The sequence below is a fragment of the Myotis yumanensis genome, unplaced genomic scaffold (assembly GCF_028538775.1).
Source record: "Myotis yumanensis isolate MYYU_CA2020_CCGP unplaced genomic scaffold, mMyoYum1.0.hap1 SCAF_16, whole genome shotgun sequence".
Taxonomy (NCBI): Eukaryota; Metazoa; Chordata; class Mammalia; order Chiroptera; family Vespertilionidae; genus Myotis; species Myotis yumanensis.
The window spans coordinates 53491233-53510214 of record NW_027223767.1 but is presented as its reverse complement, the minus strand read 5'-3'; the positions used below and the strand labels follow the sequence as shown (position 1 = coordinate 53510214).

The window sequence follows — 18982 nt, the reverse complement described above, 5'->3', positions numbered from 1 at the left end:
CAATTCCCCCCCATGCAAGTCATGTTGGACTCCTCTGATGGGAGTTTCCTGACCTGCCCATGCCTTCTTGCTTTCAGGACAAGTCTATGGCTATCATTGAAAAATGGAAAGTGAAGCTAGAAGGTTCCGGTATCCTCGTAGTCATTGGAGGGCACGATTCTCCTTCTCCCAGAGGAGGTCAGTTACCATATGCTTAGCTTATTATTCAGCTGTAATGAATGGTTTTTTAATCTACTTATATACATAGGTAGTTTTGTGTTTTTTAAATCCTGTTGAAAAGCATCCTGAGTAATACTTAAGTTGACCACTTACTAAGTTGGTTAGAGTGTCCCCAGATATACCAAGGTTGCAGGTTCGACCCCCAGTCAGGGCACATATAAGAATCAACCAATGAGTGCATAAACAGGTGGAGCAACAAACCAATGTGTGTCTCTCTCTCCCTCTCTCTCTTTAAAAAAAAATAAAATCAGTAAATAAAAACGTTTTGTCTTTCATAAAATACTTTTTATTGATTAGCTATAACTAGAGCTATATCACATTTGAATGTATTCTACTAATGACAAAATAATTTGTTGTAATATTGTGAAAAAGAAAACGGAGTCATCCTGCTGTCTTTTTGAAATTAGGTAAGGCAGATCCCATATTACACATAACAAAATGGAGTTAATTTGATTATATCTGAAAGGACATCTTTTCCTGTAACAGTATTTTCTTAAATAGGAAATATTGGTTAACATAGATCCAAAGTATCTATTTTCAGGATTCCTGGGTTACTTTAACTGGATTAAGGTTCATTTATTATCATTTTCTATCACAGTAGAGCAAAACATTTCTTAATAATGTGATCACTTGCTAAAATAAAAATAAAACACAATCCCACCCTCTTCTCCAGGAGTAAGGAATGTTGATGCCATACTGTGGCCTGAGTTTTTTCTGCTGTGACCATGACAACGGCTCCCCTCACAAAGGGTCGGGCCTCCCCAAACATCAGGCCCTGGCACAAACATTTGACTTTCTTCAAGGCAATAATATTAAAGCAAATTCCTTGTCTTTCCAAACAGAAGCTTCATTGTGGGAAACTCCCAGGTCCTTAGTGACCAGCGTTTCCCTTCATCACTCAAATGCTTGGGTTTGATTTTCCCCTTCTAAACCCAATTCTAATAAGCAACTTTTAAAACAGAACTCATAATTTAAATGTGATTGTGGGAAGTCTCTTCCTATTTTCCAGTTTCCACGTGCTGCTCTTTGGTTTTGATTCCCATGAGGTCTTTCTCTGGGCCTGCCTCGCTTTGCAGTGATGATGGAGATTTAGCCACAGCTGCTTCGGTGATGGCTGCTAAGCCGTCCCCAGGGGTCAGGAGCCCCTCGCTCTGCCTGCCTCTGCACTTGCTTCTCTGCCTTGTTATCCTGTAGTTTGTTGAAACCTGGGACCCTGCTGCTGACTGGCTTGGGTTGGCTGAGCTCTGAGATTAAAGCTAGAAATTAAGCTGCTACCCTGTGTGAAAACAGCACTGCCCTCGGTCAGCCTTTGATGACCAGAGTGAGGGCAGATGGCTGTTAATTGTCCCTACTTCTCTGTTGCAGCTGGTTGACTTTGGTGCTCCAGAGCAGCCAACAGGAAGGACCTGCCCTCTCTCTCTCCACCTTGGAGAGGTGCTCTCCCATTAGCGGTAAACCTGGAAGTACCTTGGGTGTGGCCGGAAACACTTTGCTAGTGTCCCCTGGGCACCTACCACCTTCTCCAGGTTGACGTGGTTTTGAGTCCCAGAGGGATTGAGTGTGTTAACTTTGCACACATCTGTTTTGCTTTGTGTCACTTTTCTTGGTGGCAGCGAATCTGTAACTGTCTAGTTAACACGACTCAGGTGTCAGCAACCTCTTCTCTAGGGAGAGTGGTTGTTGTGCCCCTTGAAGTCTCCCCAGCCCCTTCTTTTGGGACTAAATGCCTCCTCCAGTCTGCCCTGCCCTCAGCACCCAGACTGAGCTTGCCCAGCGTTAATTTCTGCACAGCATTCCCTGCTGAGAAGCCGTTGCGGCTGGCCCTTTCTCCTCAGCCCAACAGCAGTTCCTGCAGAAGCGGGCGGAGCTTACCTGCCCAGGGCAGCCTGGAGCTCCCACGGCCCTGGTGCTGGTGGGCGTTTGCGGGTTAGCATCGTGCTTATTGTCTCAGCCGCTAAACATGGAGCCTGCTTTTCTCCCTCCCCTTCCTCCTACGGCTAACCTGACCCCCTCTTGGTAGCGCAGAGTGCTCCCAGTATTCCTGTAGTACATGTTACATAGTTTTATGAACAAGAGTACCATCGAAGATTGAATCATAAAAGAGCTTTTGTTTTCTTTTTAAACAGTCGGATATTCTAAAAACCAAGCAATAGCACAGAGCTCAGGGTCTTACCTGTGCTTTTTGGATTCGGTAAGTAACTCTTTGTTTTATTGCTAATATATATATATATATATATATATATATACACACACACATACATACACACACATATATGTTGAATAATTAAATAATCTTACATTTTAGTGTGGTTCTTGACAAAAGCTTCTAATGTATTATAATCAGAACTTTTAAGGTAGATAGGTTTTTGCTGTTTAATTACCATAGCACTTAATGAGTTAAGTTTTGATAAATTGGATTACATAAAAAAGCAAAACCACATAGCAGAGCACCATATAAAGAAAAATGAAGATAAACTGGGAAGATGTGGACAAATACAATACTAAAAAGATTAATAGCCTTAAGAATAAATAGTTCATGTAAGTTGAGCAAATACAAAGAAATATGGGCGACGACAAATAGGAAAGGACTGGAGTAGGGACTTCACAAAAGTGGATGTGCAAATGACAGGCTTTAAAAAAAAAGTTTAAATCATTTGCATGAAACAATTAAATTAGTGAGATGCTGAAAAACCAGTTTAACAAAGTTTTTTAAAGTTGTAGATACTCGGGACTTGAAAGGTGTGAGCTGGTACTGTCGATGGCATCATTTTGCATTGTGTCTCAAGAACTGCAAAATGTTTATGCCCTTGACCCCTACATTTCTCCTGTAGGCGCCTCTGAAATTCCAAGAGAGATTTACGTACAAGGAGCCTCAGTGTTTGCTATTAGGATGGGAAATGAGAAACAACAGTACAGGCCAGTGGAGTAATAGTGAAGGTCTGTGTGAGGGAATTACTCACCTTTTGTGAAAAGTGTTTAATAACATGACAAATGATTATGATTGGTGAAAAGAGAATATGTGATTGCATCTGCAGTGTACACTCAGTGAGGGCTTTTCTCTGTGGTTACTTTGAAGCGCACTTGCGCTCCTTCCTCGAGTCTGGGGTACAGAGCTCCCAGTCTTCTGTGCATCCCCGGGGTGGGCGGGTGGTGGGGGTTGTTTTCCTTCTCAAGCTCAGCACTGGCTCAGAGTTCCCACTTGTGCTGAATTAATCCACATAGGAAGCTTCTTTTTGTCTCATATTGACTCAGCCTTTCCCCTGATGACCAGGAACCTATAGACAAGGCTGTGGTACGTGTGGACGTTGGGGAAGATTGTGTGTGTGTGTGTGCGCGCGCACACGAAACGTAAACTTGCCCATGAAACAGCCCTGCCCTGAAAACAAGACCCCAGCAGAGGCTGCAGCTTCCTGCCCTGCTGCTCTGGTCTCTCATCTTCCTCTTCTTTCTTAGGCTGAAACTCTTCCACTTTCCCTGTTCTCTTTTGGGGACCCTCTGCCACCCCCTCGCTTTGTCATCTCCTTTCAGATCCTGCCCTGGGCTTATTTTCACACGATGGACCATCCGACATTTTCATAAACAGTTTCCAACAAAGACAGCTTCACCCACCACATTGACAATTGTGCTTTTATGGCCTTTGGGTGATTTGGTTATTTATTTTTCTCTTTAAGCTTGCTCTTTCTGAAATACTTATAGCGAGCATGTATGTCTCTCTAATCATCATAATAAAAGGCTAATATGAAAATGGTCATCACGTAGTGACGCCTAATGACCAATCAGCAGGGACTGAGGCTGCGTGGCACCTGGTGGGGGGCGGGGGACCTCAGGCCGCACCCCCTGCCCCGGCCCAGTGCCCAGCAGGGCTTGACAGGGGTGGGCGGGGACTTGACTCTGGGTCGCGCAGCGCACCCCAGACTCTGACAGGAGGGAGATTTTCATATACATTTTACTAATTTTCTTTCATCTCTGATACGTCTATTATAGAGAAAGGGCAAATAGCAATATTAAAATATTTCCTCTAATTAATTCCCTTTTAATGTGCACAAATTTCATGCACCAGGCCACTAGTGACAATATAAACTTCATTTGAACTGGTGATTGGTGCTGGATCGGACCATCTCGTCTTCGAGGGATCTTAAGATCTCCTCAGTATGGAGAGCCCAGCTTGAAGAACTTGGTTCCCGTCTTGGAAGGAGAAGAGAGAAATGCTCAAGTTATCCTCTCCCCAACAGGGTCTCTACTGTAACTTCCTTTTTTTCAATAAAGGGAAGGAAAAAAGACCTAACTGAGGTGATATCCAGGTGGAAGTGTTAGAAAATATGGGGCCTAGATTAGAATGGTGGAACTTTCTATCCAGGAGTCACCAAGTACCGGTAAAGCAGGTGGTGGGCGTCAGCAGAGTTGCCACCAACCACAGACCGAGGAGGGCAGAGGAAGGTCCAAAACCACTGCCTGCCGTCATCGGGAGGGGAGCCAGGTCCTTGAAGATGCCCTTTAGCATTTAGGGCCAGAGAGAGAGAAAGAGCAAGTTGTACGCCTGGCCTGCTCAGTCCCGGGGAAGAGTAGAGGGGTGGTCGGAAATGGTGGGGAGCTGTCACAGGACCATCTGCGGAGATGGGGAGGCTGCGGGGTGGGCATCGGTCAGACAGGAGGGGGTGCAGCTGTCAGACACTGGGAGTTTGAATTGCTCTCAGGGTTCATTTGAAGTAAGTCAATGAAGAATGTAAATAAGTTTGGTTTTCTCAGGATCACTATAAGGGTCCTATAGCTTCTGAACATGGCATCCTAGTATTGTTCCAATTTTCTAGTTTCCATGGTGATTTCCTTGTTTTTAACTTGAGGTCTCAGGAGCACAGACTTGAGTCAGTCGTGTTCCTGGTTCAGAAAAGTCTCATCTTTCCTGGTGCCAGCTCCATTATGTGTCTGTTTCTGTTGCATGACTGTGTTGCATGTTTATCTTGATAACATTATGGGACCCATGGACCTGCCCCCAGAGTGAGCCCACTCAGTCCCCCGACCACATCAGCGCCTGCCGTCTCTCCGGTGACCCCAGCCACATGCCGTGTCTCCCCTGCTGAGCCTCGGTCTCTCTACAAATCTAAAGAACTTAATTTTAAAAAATTTTTAGCTGTTTTTAACTTTATAAAAAGAGAATCGGGCTGTATATAATACTTTGGAAATTTAAAACTTATTTTGTTAAGACTCATCTATTTTGTTGCATGTCATAGTTTATTCAGTTTTTTAAAACTGAGGTGAAATTTATATACAGTGATACACAAGATTTTAATGGGAAAATTGTACAAAATGACAATTTGATGAGTTTTGACAACTGTATTCACTACATACCTAAGACCCCTGCCAAGATCCAGACTATCCATCACTCCACATTGCGGGGGCTGCCTGTTCTCGAATTCATAGGCTGGAACTGTGTAGTATGTACTGTTGTTTTTAGCTGTTCACTAGCATAATGGTCACCCGTGATAGTTGCGTGTTGGTGGTTCATTCTTGGCTGTTATTATCCTTTGTATGAATGGACCACAACTTATTTCTACACTCTCCTGCTGTCGACCGGCCCACCTCCTCACCTGCCCCACTGCTGTCGGCGTAGTTTCAGCCACTCGAGCGGACGTGTGTCTCATTGCGGTGTTAATTACGTTCCCCTGGTAGATCATGATGCTGGGCACCTTCTCATGGTTTATGGGCCATTTTTTTGTGAAATGCCTATTCAGATGTTTTGCCTACTTTTTTACATTGGCTTCCCTTCCTGTTAGTGAGTTAAGAAGTTTGTTCTTTGTTTGGGACCCTGGTCCTTGGTCAGGTGCATGTACTGTGAGTATTTGCTCCCAGAATGTGGCTTCACTTTTCATAGGTTAGTGGTGTCTTTTGATGAACAGTTTTACATTTTGATAAGTCAAATTTAATAATTTTTTCTTTTAGAGTTAATTTCTTTCCTAAGAAATCTCTGCTTGCCCCAAAGGAGAAGTTATTCTCTTATGTTTTCTGCCAGTAGCTTATAGCCTTTAGGTTTTATTTAATCTGTTGTCCACGTCCCACTGATTTCTGTGGGTGCTGTGGGTCGGAAGTGGCTGTTTGTTGTGGTGCTCGGTGGCAGCACTGCTGGCTGAGGAGACTTTTCTCCCGTGAACCGGCCGACGCCTGTGTTGAAAGTCCATTGGCCGTATCAGTGTGGGTTTATTTCCAGTTTTCCCTTCTGTTCTGTTTGTCTGTTGTGGGCACTTGATTCCCTCTGCCTGCTGTACAACATCCCACTGAGCACACACCATCATGTACTCGCCCCTTCTCCTGTCGATGGGCGGGCGGGCCATTGTCCATGTGGCAGACGTCCTCTTGGGGTCACACCCAGATGTGGACCCCAGGCCGCAGGGACACTGCAGGGGCCATGGGTGATGGCCTGGGGGCAGGGCCTCTCGGGCACTGGGACTGCAGGCTCTGCAGTGTTGGCCCGTGGATGGAGGGAGCGGCCTCACTCTGTCCTGGTTTCAGATTGCGCCGAGCATGGTCTGTGTTGACGGCCTCGCCAGTTTCCTTTTCTCGTAACATGTTTGCATCTTTTCCCCACTTTTCCTTTTCAAACTTAGAGAAAAGTTGCAAGGACAGGGCAAAGAACTCCGCGCACAGCTAGCATTGTGTCCGCCGCCCCGCACCCGTGTGCTTCCTGCGCAGAAGGACATCGGGCCACATACGTGCTTCGTTTTGTTTGCGCCAACATGTTTCAGTTTCTTTGGAGCAGTTGTAAGTGGGCACTGTTTTCATTTGTGCCCACATGGGACTGTGTTACGTGGAGACGTGGCTCTCTGTGCTGGTCTCCCATCCTGTGATCCTGCAGCGCTCCCACCAGTGAGGATTCTCCAGGTGCACGACTGCCCCCTGCCCTGGAGACAGCTGGCTTCTTCCCTCCTGACCTCTCTCACCTGCTGGCGCGGTGCTGACGGGCGCACATCCTTGCCTCCCACTGTCTCAGCGGGAAGCGTCCACACTCCCTCAGCGCTGCGCTGGCTGCAGGCGCCACCACACTGTGCTCCTGGCCTGCTCAGAGCTTTTACCGTGAACACGTGTTGGGTTTTTTGTCAGATACTTTTTCTGTATCAGTTGGGATTTGCTGTTGTTTTTTTAAAAAAATAAATATTTTATTGATTTTTTACAGAGAGGAAGGGAGAGAGATAGAGAGTTAGAAACATCGATGAGAGAGAAACATCGATCAGCTGCCTCCTGCACACTCCCACTGGGGATGTGCCCGCAACCCAGGTCCATGCCCTTGACCGGAATCGAACCTGGGACCCTCCAGTCCGCAGGCCGACGCTCTATCCACTGAGCCAAACCAGCTTCGGCAGATTTGCTGGTTTTTAAGTTATATTTGTTACTGAAGATTTATAAGATTTTTTTTTTCTGTATTCCTAGAATTGGGTGAGCTCTTTTGAAGTGCAGACTCAAGGTTTTTTCAAATGAGATAAATTTTTCTATATTAGTTCTTCATTTCTTCCCTTTTTGTCTTGTTTTTGCCCGTGGGGTTCTTGCGTTTGAGTGTTGGTCCTGCAGGCTGCTCCTTTCCCACTGCTGTCCCTTTCTTTGTACTTTTGCCTGTTCGTGTCGCAGTTCAACCTTCCAGCTCATGTATTCACCGGGAGCAGTGCTCCCACGTGATGATATCGCTGCTGCTTTTAGAGCGAGACTCTCTGCTGTCAGCACAGGCAGCCTTTCCTTGGGTACGAGGGCAGCGTGGAGACTCCCTTTCCGTTTTCTCCTCCAGCAGCTCTGGGCTGCACCTCACTCTGCTTCCCAGGTCCCCTTAGGTGCCCATGGGTGACTGCAGGCCACGCCAGCCTGGCAGAGGTGTGGGAGGAGGTGGTGGCCTCGGCTCCAGGTGGCCCAGGTCCCGCCTCAGAGCCTTCCCGTTGGCTCCCTCCCCTCGGTCCTCCTACAGCTACGACGTGGGCTGTGGGTCACTAGTTGAGCGATCTGTTAGAGCTCCATGGACGTGGGGTGGCTCACATGTGCTCTGGTGGTTGGCTGCTTTTGCTGTGTCATACTTCAGTCCTGCTGCTGAGAACGTCGCCAGGGTTTGGACAGGCTGTTTTCCATTTACCAGGGATGAACGTTCAGTAGTTTCCACTTCCTGGCTGTGATGGACAAGGCCGCGGGACCACCTGTACGAGAGCTTTCAGCTCTGAGGTGTGTGGGCGGATGGAATTGCTGGTGGCACAGTAACTGTATGTAGCACTTTGAGGAACAGCCAGAATGTTTTCCAAAGTGGCTGCACCTTCTTACATTCTCACCAGCAATATATGAGAGTTATTTGATTTTTTTTTTGATACTGTTATAAGTGGCATCATTTAAAAAAACTTTGCAGCTATGAAAAAATTAATTGAACTTTATCAATCTTGTCTCCAGAAACTTTGCTAAATTCACTTTTAATTCTAATATTTTTCTGTAGCTTCTCTTGATTGGCTTATATACACAATCTTCCTCTTTCTAACCCTCTGTCTTGTATTTCTTTTTCTTGACGTAAGCCTCAGTGATTTGTTAAAGTCGTGAGCATGGCCATTCTTGTCTCCTTCCCGTCTCAAGATGCAGAGCTGGAACTTTTCCCTATTGAGTATGTTGTTGGTTTTCTCACATACACTCTTTCTAAAACTAAGTTCCCTTCTAAAAGCTGGAGGAGCACGGACGCCCTGAGACAGAAGAGGGTCCTAGGCCAGGGTGGAAAAGCTCGACGCTGTGTTTTAGCTGCTCACTCCCCTGCCGCACTGTGAGCCTGTCCCTCCACGCAGTGTCCCTCTGCAGCCATCCCTCCCCAGCTGCCCGCCACACTGCCTGCGCGGCCAGGTCGCCTGCTGCCTGTGCAGCGTGCCAGAGCTGCAGGCTGTGGCTGGGTCAGTGCCGACCCACAGGATCTGGTCCACTGGGCAGGGTCTGAACTGCCTGTCTGGTCTGTTGCCCGCTTTGCTGGGGGCTGCCTGCCTCTTCCCTTTGTGTCTGTGGCTTCCGTGAGTTAACGTGGGCTCTCCCTGCAGGACGACGTGATGATGCCTCAGAGGGTGAGGCTGCAGCTCGAAGCCGCCGTCCGGCACCCAACAAGCGTAAGTGCTGATGTCTGGTTCTGTTTTCACTGCCTCTGATGAGATTGTCATCACAGCTTTTTTCTTTTATTTATTTATTTTTCTTGTTAAGAAGAGACCTGCTTATTACTGATAACACTTCATTTGGCTAAAACCATAAGAAGTTCACACACAAATACCTAACGTGCAAATTCTCACAGGCAGTGTTTATGATACCCCTGGTGTTGTCTTGGGGGAAATGGGAAGATAGTGACAGTGATTATTAAAACAAGGGCACAATTTGAAAAATAATTCATGTTACCTGCGTATTTTATGTGGCACATTCAGAGGTGTATGTGAAGGGTCATGTTGCCTGGGGGAGGGAGGCCCCACCGGACACAGGTGCAGGCTCTTGCCTGGGTGGCTCTCCGGAGACACGTGCAGAATCACGGCCCTGAGCACAACCCCCCGAGTCGGGTCAGTGCTCACTGAGCAGCACAGCCTTTCAGCTCGGAGTCCTCCTGGGTGGAAGGCCGGGTCACGGTGGGACTGCCCTCCCAGGGCTCTGTGAGGCCTGCGGGTGTTCTCCTGTGAAGGAGGACATGCCTCCTCGTTGGGGTGGCACTTGCTGCCTTCTGGTGAGTACAGAGGGTCTCTGGATTTTTGTTCTGTTTTGTTTGATCAGCATCTTTGAAGCTGTGCCCCTTGGACATGAACGCAGAGGCTGAGAGCTTCCTGTGTCACCACAGGGCCTAACAGTCCCTCTCCCACTGGTAGCTCAGTCGTGTTCTCTCTAGAGCAGCTTCCCTGTCGGCCCCAGAGCCAGGCTCTCTAGGACCATCTTCCTGGCACTCGCGGGGGCCCCTCCTCGGCGGCGTGTGGGTCCTCTCCCTGTAGGAGCCGTGCGCGTGGAGGCGGCCGAGGCCCCGTCCCGTCCTCAGACCTCCCTTTGTGCTCCTCGCTGAGTGTGCTGGTCCTCCCACTGTGGAGGACATCCGACCCCGGCGCTGACACTCGCCCCCCTCCCCCCGCACCCCCCGGCCTGGAAGGAACAGGTCCCGAAGCCGTCAGTGATGGTGGTGCCCACTGCCCTGGCCTCACGTGCTGCTCTGCCCTCGGGCTCTGTGGGTCACGTGCATGTTTCTTCACAGCTTGGGGTCACCGCTGCCATGCTCCCCCCTGCGTGGCCCTGCCAGCCCCTCTGCCTGGAGTCCTGGACTCCACCTGCGGATGCAGTCACTCCGTATCCCCTGTGGTGCCCCTGCCCCGCGCTGTGCCCGCCCGTGTGCACCTACACTGCCCGGGCCCACCTGTTGGACAGGGGTTTACAGGGCACAGGGATCCTGTCTCCATTGGTTTTGTGTCTCAGATAAAACACTTGTATCTAGTCAATGCTTGGATGTTAGTCGTGTGCCCCAGCTTGGGGGTCAAGCGTCCCCACGGCAGCGTCCAGCCCATCCAGTGCCCGGCGTGGTGTCGTTGCTGCAGGGGTCGGCCCCTGGAATCTCATGCGGCCTCAGCTTCCTCGTGCGTGGGACATCCACCTGATGGAGTCGGCCGGCATGCCACCTGTGACAGCCGTCCTCACCTAGAGTCCGCCGCCATGGACTCCAGTCTCGTCTGCCAAACCCTTCCAGCAGCACCCAGACAGGGTGTGAAGAACTGTCGGCAGCAGCCTCCTGAGTGCACGCAAGCCCGACTGGGACAGAGCAGAGGCTGCACGTGGAGCCAGAGCGCGAGGGTGGGAGACCGAGCTGGGAGGACATCTCCAGGGTGTGGAAGCCGAGGGGGCAGGGGGACCCTTCACAGGAGCTGCAGGCGCCCGGTGGGGCTCTGTGGCTCCCACCAGATCCTGAGAAGGTCACAAGGCAAGGAGTCTGAGCGCAGGGCAGGGGTGCGTGCACGGTGCAGAGGTGGGCTCCGCCTCCACGGAGGCTTGTGGACGTCCACAGCACTGAAGATGTCATGTCTCACCACTTCCTGGTTGGGAAAGAAGTCGGAAAACATGCTTGGACACAGCGTTGGGACAGTCACTGCTTCTCCTATCTCCTAGGAGCCACGTGGGAACATCGTCCAGCTCTGGACAGTGGGCTGGACCTGCAGCCTTCAGGCCCTGGTCATCAGGCATCATTGGATTCCTCCGTGGGGTCAGTAGACTGGCCTCCAGCCCCAGTGACGTGAAAGGAGAGATTAGATGCACACGCCTTGTGGTCTCGCTCGTTTGCTGGGAAGAGGAAGAGGAGTGGGAAGAAGCCCTGGATGGACTTCTGCTCACAGGTCGTCCACAGGGCAGTGCAGGTGCAGGTTTGCAGAAGCTTCTCTCTGGTCTGACAGGTGTGATGGAATTACAGGTGGCACGACTCCGGAGGAGCAGCCCAGCTTTTCCGAGTTTAAACGCACTGACGGCCAAGCTAACTGCTTCTGCCTGTCCATGCTAATCGTGTGACCCTGCGACAGTCACAGGCACGGCCCCGCCCCGCAGGGACCACGCTGTGTTTGAGCAGTTGGGAGAGCCGTCCTCATGGGGACGCTGTGTCTTCCTTCCGAGTGACTGCCACCCTGCGGTTCCTAGCATTGAAATGCGGCCCACGTGGAAGCTGCTACGGCCCCTGGCACCCGTGTGGGCGCTCTCGAGAGCGAGCTGCTTTCAGAGACGTTGCCGTCCACCTCCTTCATTTTCATACTGAAAACAAACATGATCAGCTCCTTAATGAAATTACTTCGGGCAAGTAATAGTCCTGCAGGCAAGACTCAGATGGACCACGATGCCGGGGACGCTAGGAGTTTGGAAGAAGGCAGCGGCATCTGTTCCTCATGCTCTTCACTTAAACTACCCTGGTCTGCGTTTCTACGAAGTTCAGGGCTGAGCTTTTCTTGCTCGCCATCTACTCGAGTTCATGCTCAGGAGGAACTCTGCCTCCTCCTGCCAGTGCTCCCGGCTGGCGGCTGGTGCTGCTCTGTGGGGCCAGCTCCTGCCTTGCAGGTTTTCGGTGGAGACGGATGTCCTCACGGTCTGGCTGCATCAGAACAAAGCAGCTTTAGAGAGCTCGTTACTGTGGGGTTGGATTTTTTTTTTAATCATGACCTACAAAACCTTAATTTGCGGTTGCTGATTGGTGGTTTTGTCGAGTGTATCATATATTTAGTTCGGAAAGAATGAAGTGAATGCTAAGTGTATGCTTGCCCTTGGCCACTGTTTTCTGAGAGCAGGTTACAAGAAAGCCACTTCATTGTGCAGGCAAGGCCCTGTGGTGGCTTCCACAAATGGTGCAGCTGCGTAGTCTCTGCAGAATGTGTGGGCGTCACTAGGCAGCCCCACTGTGGCGTTTGTCCAGCACGTACGGAACCTTTCCGAGCAGAGATCAGCTACGGGGCCGGAGCTGGGGTGCAGGGCACCTTGCCAAGGAGGGCAGCATCCTGGAGCACTCCCAGCCCATGTTGACGGCTTTTGGGACAGATGAACCCTTGGTAGGATGTCTCCGAGGTCAGCGAGTTCCCAGGGAGCTCAGCACGAGCAGTCAGCTCGTGAACATCCTGCCAGGGGCCCCGCGTCGAAGGGATGCTGGGCCCCTCCGTCTTTGCAGCACCATGTGGAGCAGAAGCAAGGACAGCACCACCACGGGCTACAGATGAGCCAGCGCATGCCCTGTAGCGAGCACACGGCCTCGGCCCTGGAGCATCAGAGTCTGAGGGTGAAATCCTTGGTGTGCGGCCCCTGTGTGCCGTCACCCGTCACCTGTCACCCGAGAGGACACAGGCCACCTCGCGTGCACAGGGCTGTGGGCAGAGCAGCAGGGTCCCTCCTCCTCCCTTGTTCCCAGAAGCTCTCCCTAACCCGGCCAGAGGTGCCCACTGGTGCCAGGTGAGAGGTAGGCACACAGGTGTGTGCACCCAGGAACTCACAGAGACTCTCTTCCGCTTCACAGATCATAGGCTGCCAAGTGAGGAGAGAGCCCCCCAACTCCACGGAGCGGTACACGCGCTGGATCAACCAGCTGGCGCCTGAGCAGCTGCTCACTCAGGTACTTGTTGGCCAGGCTGGGAGCTGGCCACACTCCCGGGAGAGACGCCGCTTATGCTGGCAGCCGGGGCTTGGTTCATCCTTTAGCACCTGTTTGCCCACGCCCGGCGTGTGCCAGCGCTCACTGGGGAAGGGGGAGCATTGCAGAGGAGCCAGAGGGCAGGAGCCTGGGAGTGGGGCAGAGCAGTCCAGAGGGGGACTGGGTGGAGCGCAGGGGTGTGGCTGGACAGGGCCAAGCTTTGGGCAGGTGGAGGGTGGTGTCAGATGGACACACTGCCGGGGCTGGGGCTGGAAGCTGAGGTGCAGCATCTGGGTGGGGCTGCCCTGAAGGGGGTCAGGTCTGGTTCTGAGCTGCAAAGAGGCCTGGGTTGAAATCAAACTGGAAACCACCTGTGAGGGGTGTGGGGCTGCTGGGGATGGCTGGCGGGAGGGGGGCAGCCACCTCCCCCCTCCCCAGGACGTGGCTCCAGAAGCCTGGAAAGGTACCCCTGCCCGTGTGGGGGGGGCCGATGCTGACATGTAGCTCACACAGCGATTCCCGTGGCCCTGCCGTGTGAAAAATGCTTTTTACTAAACTGAATTTTGGAACTTGGTGTAAGGGACAATGTGCATGACCATTTTCTCCTGAGGTTAGAGTTGCTGGTGATTCTGGCTCTGCGTCCCGCTCCGAGTCACCGTGATGCAGAGCGTGCCCTGGTGACAGCGCCAGCACCCTGGCCCTTTCTCTGCCAGGAGGGGCGTGGGGCTCACAACTCCAGGATGGGCCCATCGTGCACGCACCCTCAGGACATGCACTCATGGGTTCTTTTTCTGTTTTTCTGAACAAAGGAGCACAGGAGACCTGGCAAGAGCTGCCAGGTCAGTGGTCCTCGGGCACTCGGTGCTGCCGGGCGGGCGGGCTGGCAGGTCACCCAGGGATGAAGCCGCTGAGTTGGACTTCTGACCTGTTTGATTTTCTGGTAGAATGAGACTCAGACAAGAACTGTAACTCAGCACAGAGGGTGTAATTTAAACGCAGCAGGCACCGTCTCAGCCAGAAATACAAGGTCTGGGCTGAGGGCGTACAGGAGCCTTCCCCATCCTGCATCACAGAAACAGTTACGTATCATGCTCGTCGCAGTGTTTTTTTTAGCAGGTCAGGGAGCGTCACGTCTGAAGTTTCTCCAGATAAATTGAAGACAGTACTTCTTAACGAAGTCATTTCTCAGCCGTTAGTTACAGAGAACCACGATTTAATCAGGCGAACGCCACCAAGTGGGTCCTTCCGTGTTCACAGTCTACACCAGTGATGGCGAACGTTTTGAGCTCGGCGTGTCAGCATTTTGAAAAACCCTAACTTAACTCTGGTGCCGTGTCACATATAGAAATTTTTTTATCTTTGCAACCATAGTAAAACAAAGACTTATATTTTTGATATTTATTTTATATATTTAAATGCCATTTAACAAAGAAAAATCAAACAAAAAATGAGTTCGCGTGTCACCTCTGACACGCGTGTCATAGGTTCGCCATCACTGGCCTACACCATCCCCTCTGTGCTCAGTCCCAGCATCTTTCCTCTTCTTGTGAGAACACCCTGGGTTAGGGCCCTACCTTACAGTCACCTCCTACGTATAGTCCCCTTGGTGGTTAGGGCTGTCACTGGGCTCCAGGCCCAGCACGGACACCCTCCTCGTGCTCCTCGACCTGGCGGCTCGTCCTTGCAGATGGCAGGGCAGCTCCGCCATGAAAGCTCCCAGCCCACGTGGACCAGGCTGGGCTCAGGCTCCGCCTGGGGCTCTCCTAGGGCTCTGGGCACAGTGTTTCACCTCATCAGTACCGGTCACCGGGTCCCAGACTGCCTGACGATGTGCTGGCCATGGTGATCAGCTGCCGAGGAGGACCCAGGAGAGAAGGAGAGTTTGAGAGGATGCTCTTGAGTGGGCACGGTGCCAGCAGGGTGGAGGCGAGAGGTCAGCTCACCTTGTGGGGTCAGCAGCGGTGATGATGGGAGCCAGGGCCCCCGGCTGGCCCTGGAAGGTCTCCGACGTCCTGGCCCTGAGGTTGAGGGCTGCGGCCACACTTCAGGTCAGTCAGCAGGGGGCCTGCTGAGAGGGCACTGGTGTCTCGATCCCATCAGGCGTTTCCAATCAGAATGGAGCGGGTGCCATGGGCCAGTTGCCGCCCCGGAGGCCCCCGGCCTTCCATCAGCTGGGTGATCTCTGTGGCCCTGTTTTACTTCCGTAAAATGCAAGGGTTTAAGCCCAACACCCAGAGCCTCGGCCGACGGCTCTATGGCACCTTGCAGCGTGCATGGGTGACATCCCGCAGTCGGTCCCCCGGTCTGGCAGTGTCCAGAGCACAATGGTTGGAACCCGCTGGTTTGTGTAACCAGGCCATTTCACTCTTCTTTGATCGCCATGTGTCTGTTTCTAGAAAGTTTGTCCTTGAAGCTCAGTGGTTTTCACCGAACTCTAACCAATCAGCATTTATGAAATTTAAAATCTGACTGTGCTCTGACATGGTGCAGCTGTGTCGTTCTCTTCACTTTCTCTGTTGACGGGAGTGTCTTAAAGTGGTGGCTGTGGTGCAGGTCCAATAGGAACGAGCGACGTTTCACCTGGTGCAGCAGAGTGCTCACCAGCCTCCCCTGACACCACTGAGAAGGGGAACTGACTGTTGATGGCCGTGCCTTTATTAAATCCAGAAGCCATAGGTTTTGGATTCACATCAAAGTTTATTCTTGTTGCTATGTGGGTGTTAAATGTCAGAATCCTGGAAAACTTGTTATCTCTCTAAAGATAGACTTCCAACAAATTAGAATTTAGAAATAAGGATAATAAGCCACAGAAATCTGGAAATGAGTCATGTAAACTTTGTTCTTTCTCTGTAAGAATCCTATCACTTCCTGCAGAGACACAGTTAATGAGGCCTGTGAATTTCTCTAACTGCTCGCACTCTCTGACTCCAGGCTTCTCCTTTGTGAATAAACACCGAGCTCATGTGCAGCCCGTAGTCCGTCCTTTCTCTTCCTGAAAGCGGTCCCCTTTGTCTGCTGCGTCCACGCGTCCTTCTGCGCCTTCCTCAAGGGCCACAGCAGGTTTGCCGGTGGCATAGGGGGTTTGTTCCCGTTTGTTCTGCATCTGAAACATCTTGGGATAGACTTTCAAGGATTGAGAACTACAGACAATTCACTTTTGCAAAGTGCACCTTCTGTTGGCATAAAACCAGGGGAGAGCCCCAAACTCCCGGGTTCCCAGAACAGCGCCTGGGCCCGCGAGGCCTCACATGGGAGCCCTTGTTGACAAAGTTCTAAGAAACAGGATTATCTGATTTTTCAGTCGGTGACACAAACAGGGAGTGACAGCTTGAGAGTGAAGAGAAGGCGAAAATCGAAAAGGATTCGAAAGTCCCAGCAGCCTCACTGGAGGGAAGGGCGTGGCTTTGGTGACAGGTGGGGGGCAGCCCAAAGTGAGGCCCACTGCCCTGCTCTGTCCACCTCGGGGGACGCCGCAGGGGCTGACCCAGGAAAAGGGAGCTGCTGGCCTGTCTGTGTTTGGCCTGGGGCCTGGTTTTGACACTGATGGTCCAACAGGCCACTCCTCCCGCTCCTCCTCGCGGCCCAGAGTGCCCTCTGCTGGGCCTGCGTGGAGCTCGAGTCTCCCTGAGTCATCATCTGGGCAACAGGTTCAGTTACCCGTTATTTACCTAAACATGAAAGAATGAAAAAAATCAGCATAAGAGCATTTATGCCTCTTGGTCCTATTTCATTTGGGTTCCACGAATCCTGAGATCTGGGGGCTATTTCTGCACCTCATTTACTCACAGACCCCAGCAGTGAGGGAGACAAGAGGGGGGCGCTGGCCTGTTCCAGGCTCAGTAGTCAAACAGTTTTCATTTAAATTGAAGCCAGGTAGACCCGTGGTTGGCAGGTGGTTCTGCTGCCTGTTTTGTACATAAAGTTTTATTGGTGCACAGCCGGGCTGTTGGTGTCCACTCTCTCAAAATCAATGGAAAAAAATGCCTTTGGGTGCGGAAAACAACAGCAAAGAGTCAGAGGTCTGGGCGGGGGCTGTGGCCGCAGGACTCCTGGAGTAAGTGGGGAGGTTCTTGGTCCGGATTTGTAGCTCGTTCAGGCTGCTCAGGCCCGGCTGCGCCAGAGCTGGCTCCTCCCGGTGCTCGGCTGCACCTGAGCATGCGAGGGGGGAGCTGGACGTAACGCCTGCGGGGAGGCAGGAGGCTGGACAAGCAGTGAACCACCTGAAACACAAGAACACAGAAAAGCTTGAGAGAAACCATCAGGTCAGGCCAACTTGTCCTCTGACTGGACTTAAAGAAATCACCTCCAAATGTGCTTTCTTCGCTTTTTTGTTGTTTTTATTCCTTCGTTCCCATCACCCTTCAGATAATGTCGGGTGTGGAGACGAGCTTGTGTCACGTGGTGCTGGGTGTGCACTGGGCCTGGACGCGGGTGCCCGTCCATGGAAAGCAGAGAGACAGCCCCTGGGCCCTGCATGCCCACCTGGAAGCTTGGAGGGAGGCAGGAGGTCGAGAAATGCCCTGGGACAGAAGCCCTCTCTCTTTGTTCTTTTTCTGATGGAGGGAAACATTACGAAATGCTTTGGAAACTGTTCTGGCTTGTTCAGGTAGTGTTGGGGGTGGGGGTCGATGAGACCAGAGAGTAAGACGCGGTCAGAAATGTCTGGGAAGAAGCAGCCCTGAGAAGTGATAGGTGCTGTGCTCTGGGCGATGATGTGTGATCTGCCGACTGTGGAGGCCGTGGATGTGGGAGACCTGCAGTCGCTTTCATCCCGCTGTGTTGCACCTTCAGAAAAACTCCTCCCTCTCCCCTCGCACGTCCCTTCCCTCCCACAACGGGAAGCTGCGGAGATGGATTTGGAGATGAAAGCACAGAGCCCAGAACACCTCCTGAATAAGGGCCACTGAGCGTGTGCGGGGACCTGGGCTCGGCCCCCAGTCCTCTTCCTTTTCTCTGGCAAATGTATGCTGAGCGAGGAGGACTCGGCCGGCAGCCCAGGCAGGACCCCAGCTCAGGCTCTCATTTGTACAGATTTACGTAGGTTTTCTGTTTCCTCTTGAGTCCCTTCGATAGGAATTTGTCCATTTCATCTAAACTCCTAGTTATCATCTCAATCCTTTTATGCCCTTTCAGTCCTGTTCCCTGTGATATTCAGACAAGCGATGCCATCGATCGAACGCAGGGGGAGGCTCCTTAACAAACACTGTGAGCATCTGCCGGGAACAGAACCTGGGGTGGGCTGGGTCCCGCCACCCATGTCCCAGCTCCTGCCTCCGCCCTGCGCCGGGCTGGACACTCGATCGGGCTGGACACTCGATCTCGTAGCAAAGTCCCACAGCCTGCACCTGCAGAGGAAGGAGGCGCAGAGCAGCCCGTCGCCCCCCGAAAGACACTCGGGGGAGGTGCAGGCGCTGTGACAGCTCCAGTGTGAACTGTTCTAGGTCTTCACCTCCAATGGTCCAACTGTGGTCATGCCCACCTGGTTCTGCTCGCGAGCATGGTTTTCCCACGTGGGCCCGTTCGACGAGGGCGGGCAGGTAAGTGTGGGTCCCCCTGTGGAGTCCTCCTCTGGGGTTGGGGTTGGTGCTGTCATTCCCCAGACTGGGGACCCCCGTCCCCCCACCCCACCCTAACGCTTGTAGGCGCCACAACCTAGTCCAGGGATCG

General features: G+C 51.9%; 1 protein-coding gene across 4 annotated transcripts in view; it reads left to right on the top strand.

Moving 5' to 3' along the window:
* Positions 1 to 18982, top strand: part of B3GNTL1 (UDP-GlcNAc:betaGal beta-1,3-N-acetylglucosaminyltransferase like 1) — a 30189-nt gene that overhangs the window by 1490 nt on the left and 9717 nt on the right. For 3 of the 4 annotated variants that reach the window (XM_070394138.1, XM_070394140.1, XM_070394139.1), the window contains 5 exons: positions 78 to 177; positions 2346 to 2410; positions 9252 to 9317; positions 13202 to 13297; positions 18757 to 18852. In XM_070394138.1, the coding sequence (XP_070250239.1) occupies positions 78 to 177; positions 2346 to 2410; positions 9252 to 9317; positions 13202 to 13297; positions 18757 to 18852 (423 nt within the window). Of the gene's footprint in view, positions 1 to 77; positions 178 to 2345; positions 2411 to 9251; positions 9318 to 13201; positions 13298 to 18470; positions 18521 to 18756; positions 18853 to 18982 lie in introns of those variants that run through there. The other variant, XM_070394141.1, reaches the window with a different exon arrangement.